The 8414-nt window shown below is 61.9% G+C and overlaps 1 protein-coding gene across 1 annotated transcript; it reads left to right on the forward strand.

The window, feature by feature from the left end:
- Window positions 1-1336: 1336 nt before the first annotated feature.
- LOC113845281 (noggin-2-like) lies at window positions 1337-4155 on the forward strand. Its single transcript, XM_027469414.3, has one exon. The coding sequence runs from the start codon at window positions 2578-2580 to the stop codon at window positions 3226-3228; it is 651 nt and encodes a 216-aa protein (XP_027325215.1). The 5' UTR covers window positions 1337-2577; the 3' UTR covers window positions 3229-4155.
- The last annotated feature ends 4259 nt before the right edge of the window (window positions 4156-8414 follow it).

Genomic DNA, 8414 nt, shown 5'->3' on the forward strand with positions numbered 1-8414 from the left:
AGAACGTTGTACTGATAATATTCTCTATCAAGGGCTAATGATACCGATCCCTTTTGCAAATTGTTTTGGGTGCTAATGATAAAAGAAGGGGTGAAAAGGGTTTTTTTGTTACTGTAATTGCAGAGTCTCTGCGTGTGTGATCCAAATGAGCGAAGAAAGACTATGAGTTCAGCAAACCAAGCCAGGCTCATGACAGCAAAGGAAGAAAGGCTGAGTACATTTAAACCGTGTGCTTTAATCCCACATACTGCAAACAACCCAGACACCCTAGGACCAAGCTCCTGAGCCAGCACATGGCAGCTTCGTCTCGTGATGGCCAGGGGCTGCTCTGACTTTACGCAGACTCAGGGCTGGATCTTTGACCTGTCCATTTTGGGGGTCTTGCTTTTTTTTCTTGCCTGATCCCAACATTTGGCATTTCTAGGATGACAAAGAGATGTGACCCTAAGAGAACTGCGCCCTTGATTAGTTTGCTGCGTGCAACCAGCTTGCACCAGCGGGGTGCTCCTGGATGGCTGTGGCTGCAGCCTTTTGGTTTTTTGGGTGGGTGATGAGCACAGCGTGGTGAGAAATTGGCGCGGCGATCTGCTGCTACCCTCCACGCCCTGCCCTGGCCCCAGTGGGTAGCTGGTTATCTCATGCCTTTGGGAGGGAGTGACTGGCATGGGCAGGAATGTTCTTACACACTGTCGGCCTAGAGGAACCAGCTGTGTGTCCAATTTCTGGACATGGTTCAAGAGTGAGCTCAGCGCCGAGCAATGTGGAGGTAAAGGAGGTAAGGAGGCTTTGGGTTTTTGCTCTGTTGATGCACACCAGGCTCCCACCCTCCACGCCTCAAAGGCTTCGGGTCCGGATCTCTCCGCGAGCTTTAGCTCCGTTCCCCCAGCCCCACGCTGCAGAGCGAAGCGAGAGCCTCCGATGTCACCCGGCTCGCTCCCACGTCGCGTGGCGCTGCGGGACGCAGGGCAGAGGGGCCGGCAGGCAGGGATGCTCCGGGGCCGGCTGCGAGCTGCCCGGCAGAGGGTGCCGAGATACCGGCGCCGCAGCGCGGCCGGCTGCACCCCGCAGCAAAGAGGCGATGCCCGGCCCCAGAGCCTGCCCCGGGGGGGCTGCGGGGACTCTTCGGCCGCTGCGGGGCGGCTTCGGCGGCTCCTCCGGCTCCCGCGGCGGGGCTGCGGCTGGCAGAGCCCGGCCACCGGCGGCCACCCCGGTGCCGGAGAGGGGAGAGGGGGGTGGCAGCGACCCGGTCCCGGCTCCATCGGGCGGGGGGCGCGGGGCCTCGTGCGGGACCGGGGCGGCGGGGCCGGGGCGGGGCGGGGCGGGCGGGGGGCGGCGGGTGCCGGTGCCGCGGCGAAAGTGACAGCGGGGGCGGAGCGGCCGCGAGCCGGGCGCGTATTTAACTTGGGCGGCGGGCGGCGCACGGCAGTGCGCGGCGGGCGGGCAGCGGCGCGGAGCGGGGCAGCACGGCACCGAGCGGCACCGAGCGGCACCGAGCGGAGCGGGGCCGAGCCGAGCTGAACTGAACCGAGCCGAACCCAACCGGAGCGGACAGGGCCCCTCCGGGCTCCGCGGAACCGCGCCGCGCCGCAGCCGGGCCGGGCGCCGGAGCTGCCCCGCGGCTGGATGCGCTGAGCAGCGCGGGGCCGAGCGGGCCCCCGGAGCGGGGCGGCAGCATGGGCCGCCGGGGGTGCTGAGCGCCGCCCGTTGTCGCCGAGGAGCCGCCGGGGACCGCGCCGGGAGCCGGGGCGCGCCGCCTCGCCAAGCCTCGCCGCGCCGCTGCCGGGGAGCCCCCCGCCGAGGATGCCCCGGGGGGCCGCGGGCCGCCCCAGCCGCCCGCTATGAGGAGGAGCCCGGCCGGGCCGGGGGCGCTGCCGCCGCCGCCGCCGCCCGCCGCCGCCTGAGCCCCGCGCCCCGGCGGTGCCCGCGCAGGCGGCGCGGCGCAGGGGCCGCCCGAGCGGGCCGCGCCGCCGTGACCCTCCTCCCCGCCCCCTCGGCCGGCTCGCCCGGCTATAAAGGAGGGTTTTATTCTCGGGCTCCGGTCTCACGCCAAACCCTGTCACACCGTCTAGACAAGCTGTCGTGGGGCTCAGCCCAGCTGTCACCATGGCGATGGAGACGAGTCCGCTGTGAATTTTGGGGGGGAGAGCGCGAGCGAGCGAGAGCGGCGGCGAAGGAGGAGGAGGAGGAGGAGGAGGAGGAGGAGGAGGAGGAGGACAGGAGGAGGAGGAGGAAGGCTCGGCTGCCGCCGTGCCCTGCCCCGCCGCCGCCCGCGGGGGAGGCACGGACCCCCCGGCGCTCTCGGCCGCGGCTGGAGCCGGCCCGGCGGGGAGCCCCGGGGAGCCAGCGGCCGCGCAGCGAGCCTCAGATGCGTCTGTCACACAACCCCGGCCGAGCTATTTAAAGTAACGGGCCTCGCCGGACTTTGTCTCTGCCTATTTATGAGTCCCCGGGAGCCGGCAGGCGCCGCCGGGCAGCGCTAGGAGCCGAGCCCGCAGCGCCGAGCCCCGCGGGGGGAAGCCAGCGCCGAGCCGGGGCGGCGGGGCCGGGCCGCCGGGCCGGGCCGGGCCCGCCCGGAGCATGACGGCGATCGGGGCGCTCCTGCTCTGCTCCTGCCTGGGTTTGCTGCGGCCGGGCGGCGGGCAGCCCTTCCTGAGGCTGCGACCCTCGCCCAGCGACAACCTGCCCGTCAAAGACATCGTGGAGCACCCGGACCCCGAGTACGACCCCAAGGAGCAGGACCTGGACGAGAGGACTCTGCGCAAGAAGCTGGGAAGCCATTTCGACCCCGGCTTCATGGCCGTGGCCGTGCCGGGCCCCGCCAACGCCTCGGGCGCCGAAGCGGCGGCGGCGGCTGCGGGGCGGGCGCGGGGGGCGCTGCCCGCGGAGCTGCGGCGGCTGGAGCTGGGCGCACCGCCCCACGGGCCGCGCCTGCGGGTGGGCAAGAAGGCGAGGCGAAAGGTGCTGCAGTGGCTCTGGGCGTACACCTACTGCCCCGTGCTCTACACCTGGAAGGACCTGGGGGTGCGCTTCTGGCCGCGCTACATCAAGGAGGGCAACTGCTTCGCCGAGAAATCCTGCTCGCTGCCCGAGGGCATGTTCTGCAAGCCCGTCAAATCGGTCACCAAGACCTTCCTGCGCTGGCACTGCCAGGGTTGGTCCAGCCAGAAGTACTGCACCTGGATCCCCGTGCAGTACCCGCTCATCTCCGAGTGCAAGTGCTCCTGCTAGCCGCCGGCCCGGCACGGCTCGGCTCGGCACGGCACGGCCCCCCCGCCTCCCTCGGCCCCTTGCACTGGTTTCTTTTTTCGTTTGGATGTTTCGTGGTTATTTTTTTTTTTTTTTTTTTTTGCCCCCCCCCCCCTCCTCCCTCTCCTCCCCTCCTGGGCGCCCGGGGAGGGGAAAGGGGGAAGAGGAAGAGGAGGGGGGGGGGAGGAAGCGTTTTTTTTTTTTTGACTTATTTTAATGTTATTTTATTTGAAAGGGGGAAAAGCGAACCCAGGAACTGCAGGGCAGGCCAAAGGCACAGTAAAGCACTACAATCAGATGTCTATTTTTATACGTATATAGCCTTCTAACAAAAGGGAAAAAAAAAATAAAAAATAATAAAAAAAAAATACCAGTCGTGTAAATAGAGAGATTTTAAAGGAAAGGGGGAAAATTGCAGCTGTTTTTTATTATTATTATAATTATTATTGTTATTATTATTATTTTAAAAACATAGGACCACATTTTAAACCTGTCCCCACAGAACCTGAGCGCTTCCCTGCTGAAGGGAAGGGCAGAAATTTCCTGTAAAGATGATTTTAACAAAAGGAAAAGAAGGGGGAAAGAAAAAAAAAAAAAGAATGAAAGAAAGAACGGCAGCATCCCTGAAGACAGTTGTTCCTCTGTGCTGTATTTTTTTTTCCGTCTTCTTCAGACCTTGTCACTGGTGTTTCAACTAATTTGCCAAGCTCTCTAGGTTTTTTTTTTTTTTAAGTGTATAACAATTAATTAAGGAGGAAATTTTAAAGAAAAGTACAAATCTATGAAAGAGTGGAATCGTTTTGTTGTGTGGGAATACATATAGTCATGTAGAGATGCTAAAGGAAATTTTCTGTGTACAGTTTATTTATTTTTAATGTTTGTGTATAGGAAAAAAAAAAAAAAAAAGAAGCTAGAGATTATGCCAGAAACTATTGGAAATGTTTACTTGAATATTCCTTTAAAAAAAACATATCAATGTAAATATGAGCTATCACTGATCAAAACATTTTTAGCAATAAACTCTATCTTTGAAGAAAAACCTCGCGCTGCGGCCGGCTCGGTGGGAGCCCAGCAGAGTCGGGCTCTTGCTGGGAGCAGGTGATGAGCACGGGGCCACGGCCGGGCCACGCTGACGCCGAGCAGCGAGAGGCCACGGGGCTGCCGGAGCTGCTTCGGGCTCCATCTCCCAGGGACCCCACTGAGGTCCTTTTTGCCTCGGTAAGGGCGAGAAAAGCCAGGAGAGAAGCGGCTCGTAACGTGCACAGGAGCTGCGGTGCCCCCAGACAAGAGGCACCATCCCAAGTCCTTGGGAGATCCCTGCTCTGTGTCGCCTGCCCTGGCTCCCCGCGTGCTCCACGGCGCACGGATCCAGCTCTCCCGCTGGCGGAAGAAATGGGAGAGGCTCCCAGCCCGGCCACCAAAGCGGCTGACGCAGCTCCGTGGCCCCCCGCTTTAGGATGAACGCCCCTCCCGGCTGCAGCCCCCCCAGCACAGCAGGGAAGGATGATGGAGACGAGTCCCGTTGCCTGCTGCGACGGAGCCACGGGGCGGCACGGCGCAGGGCTCGGGAGGAAACACCCATCCTGCCAGGGTGCTGCGTGCCACCAGCGCTTGGCCACGCTCTCCTTTGGGAGCTCCCGGAGCCCCGTGCCACCCTGGCAGCCGGGACGGCGCGGCGAGGCCGGCGGGGAGGAGGCCGGCACCGCTCCGGGCGCTCCGGGCGCAGGGAGATCTGTCGCAGGCCTTGGAGCGGGGCCCTGACACCCTGCCAGGCGTCTCCCTGAGTGCTCCGCGTGGGCTGTCGGTGGCGAGAGGAAGGTCGGGCCGTTCTCTCCGGTGTCTGAAATGTGCCTGAAATGTGCCCAGCATCCCCCCCACCCCTCCCTCCTCCAGGAACAAATCTCCGCCAAGGACCTCCTGGTGCAGGTCCCTTTGGTGAGCCTGTCTGGGGCTGGTGAGGCCTGGGAGGTCACACACAGAAGGAGAGAGGCTGAAATAGGGAGAGGGAGAGGGTTTATCTAACGGGCAGAGGTGCTGGTTGGAGGCAAGAGGGGCACGGACGCCCAGAAGCCGATGTCCCCATGGAGCTGGCACTGGGGACAGGCTGGCCTTGCCGCCTGGCTGTCCGCAAGGGAGCGGGGAAGGGGGGATGCGGAGGGCAGGGTGGAAGGGAGACCTCGCGACAGCAATGTGCAAAACATCAGGGGCATTTGGGAGAGGAAGGGGAAAGCTCATTTTGCAAGAGGAACAACATCTGTGGTGTGGGGGCCGAACATCTGTAGGAGGGAGCATGGGGGGAGGGCATTCTGGGAAAATATTTCTGACATAATCCCAACAGTATCTGGTGTGTTGGGATTTGGTTACAAATGGCCCTCTAACGTCTTTGTGCGTTTTGTTCTGCTGGTTCCAGGGGCACACAGAGACCCCTGCTTTGTGCTAACCTGGGAAATAAACCATTCGCTGGACTCAATGGCTGAGTTCAGTTGTGTGGGGAAAGGGGGGGGGGGAGGGTGGGAGCGGGGAAGGAGAGATTTGTGTGAACTCCAGAGAAAACCAGCCTGAAAGCCTCCGTGCCATGTGCTGGCGGGAGGAGGGGGCCGCCTGCATCCCTGGGGAACGTGCGGTGGTCCCGCTCGAGACAACAGCCTGTCTGGGGGCGGAAGCCAGAGCGCCGAGCGCCCGAGGTGCTTGGCACACTCTGCAGGCCGGCGGGGGGGGCACGGGCCACCGGGGGTCACGGGCTGGCTCACCCAGAGCAGCCGCGGTGCCGGGGCACCCGGCGCCCTCGTGCCGCTGCGCCGCCTGCTCGGCTGCCCGGGGAGGCGATGAGTCGGACGTGCGATGGCTGGGCCGTGGGCGTGATGGCTTTGCCCCGTCTGCCGAGCCTCAAAGGAGCGAAAGACAAAGGGGAATGAGCCTGGCCCTTTGGTGCGGTTGCTTCATTGTCTCCCCAAGCTGCTTGTGATTAAGGGACAGGCTGGAGGGGAGAGAGGGGCAGAGCGGGCCTCCGTGAGACCCGAGATGCGGTGGGTGCCAGCTCTGCAGATGTGGGTCTTTCCCCCCGCACTTTGGGGTGGTGGCCCTGGAGACGGGCCTGGAGCGCCGGGGCTGGGTGGTGTCCTGTAGGTTGGGTCACGCTTGTCATCGCGTTGGCAAGAGACGTGCACGCTCGTGGCCACACACGTGCAGGCGCGATCACTCCCGCTGCCGGGTGCCCAGCTGGTCCCTCCGGTCACCCGGCTCCTCAGGAACTCGCAGGGTGATGCTGTCCTTGCCCCGGGAAGCTGCTTGCTTTGCAGTCCGTCCCCTTTCTCTGCTCCACGTGGCGTGTCTACCTCCAGACCTGCCGTCCCTGCCGGCTGCTCCCCCGCACCCCTTCCTGCTCCCCCTGCTCGAGCAGGGGCTGCATTCACGACCACAGAGCATGATTTCAAAGTGCATTTGCAGTAGCATTTGGGAGGTTCAGCAGCTCACGGCTTAACCCTGTCTTCCTTTGGGCAGGGCAGGGCACGTGGCAGAGGAGGCTCCATGGGACCCAGCAGCTGTCCCAGGCATGCATCCACCACCACGGCAGGGCAGCACAGGCAGCTTTTCCCTGCACGGCCAGCAGCAGCTGTGGTTGGATCACCTTTGGATCTTTCTCCCCTTGTAGTCCCCACCGAGGCCAGCTTGGAGCAGAGAGCCTGTCTTGGGGCTGCCAAGGTTGCCATCACCATTTCCATGTGTCAAGGCCACTCTGCCACCAGGTGAGTGGCTTTTCCACTGCGCAAGCCTCAGGTTTAGATTACTCCAGCCACAGGCATAGATTTGTTTGCCATGTGAGAGAGTCAGAGCTTGGAACAGCTTCTGACGTTTGAATCCATGGCACAGAGGACTTTTCGTTCACCTTTCACATCCCGTTCGACTTTGGCACCAGCAGCAGATTAAATCTCTTATCTCCACTACCAAAGTCTACTTCATCGCACGTTCCTGTGCCACCCTGCCCCTCTTTAGCTCTGGTCCACACAGATCCTTCCCTAGCTGTGGCCAGTCTCTGGGAACACCGCTTCTGTCGGCACGCTGGCTCTGCCAGGCTGACCCAGATTCACAGGGCCAGAGCTTTCAGGCATCTAATGCCAACTCTTGAGATATCTGACTCAGGCCGGGTGATGATCTAAGCCTATCACTCATCGTTCCTAGAAAGGCAGGCAAGCGGTCTGCAGGGAATAACTGGCCTCCTCACGTTTTCAAGCTCAGGCTGAAGTGGGACTCTTCTCAACGTGCGTAACCACGCTTATCTCCCCTCCTCTCCCCGTCTGGGTGTTTGCTGCCGGTCACCTTTCCAGCCAGGCATGGCCACCAGCAGCTGCCGGGGAAGGACAGACTCCTGGCACACCTCCTCAGCCCACCGCAAGTCCCTGGCGAGCTGGGGCGAGCAGTGCTGGATGTGGGACCTGCTTCCTCCTGGCACCCCGGCCCCTTCTGTGTCCCCACGATGACAAACACAGGACATCACTGATGCTGTCGGTGTCATTCCTGGCAGGCTGGAGCACACGGGCGGACAGATGGCCTCATAGGGCAGGCAACGGTGGGCTGTAGCCCTGCCATCTCCCCAGGGCTGCTGGCCGTGAGCATGCGGGGTCCACTCCTCCTGCGCAAGGCCCACCTCAGGTTGCCTTCCTCCTCACTCCTGCTCCCACCTGCAGCAAACCCAACCACGTGCCCGGCTGCTCCTCAGCAGAGCTGGGCATTGCCAACTCTACCAGAAAGTTAGCGAGAGGGCACGGGGGCTCTCAGGGGTTCTCCAGAGGCGTCAGACAACTGCCAGTTCATCTGCAAAAAACGCGCGTGAGACTCTCTCCCCAGCGCTGACTTGGAAACACAGGCTAAGAGCAGTGCCATCTGGGAGGCATGGCTGCTCCTCGGCATTCGCTGCTTGTTATTCTGCCTAAAAATGTCAGACATCCCGTCAAGAAGAAGAGACCCCACCACGTGGCGCCCGGGAGCCCAATCCGAAAGGCAGGGCGAGGGAGAGCAAATCACAACTAGCAGGGAGGAAGCGCCTGCACGCAGACCATTGGCTAAAATGGCTCTTTCAGGCAGACGGTGAATGAATCCATTCACAAAAAAAAAAAAAAAAAAAAAAAAAAAAAAAAAAAGCAAGGCCAGTTTGCAAACAGCAAAACAGC

The sequence above is a fragment of the Anas platyrhynchos genome, chromosome 15, assembly GCF_047663525.1.
Source record: "Anas platyrhynchos isolate ZD024472 breed Pekin duck chromosome 15, IASCAAS_PekinDuck_T2T, whole genome shotgun sequence".
NCBI lineage: Eukaryota > Metazoa > Chordata > Aves > Anseriformes > Anatidae > Anas > Anas platyrhynchos.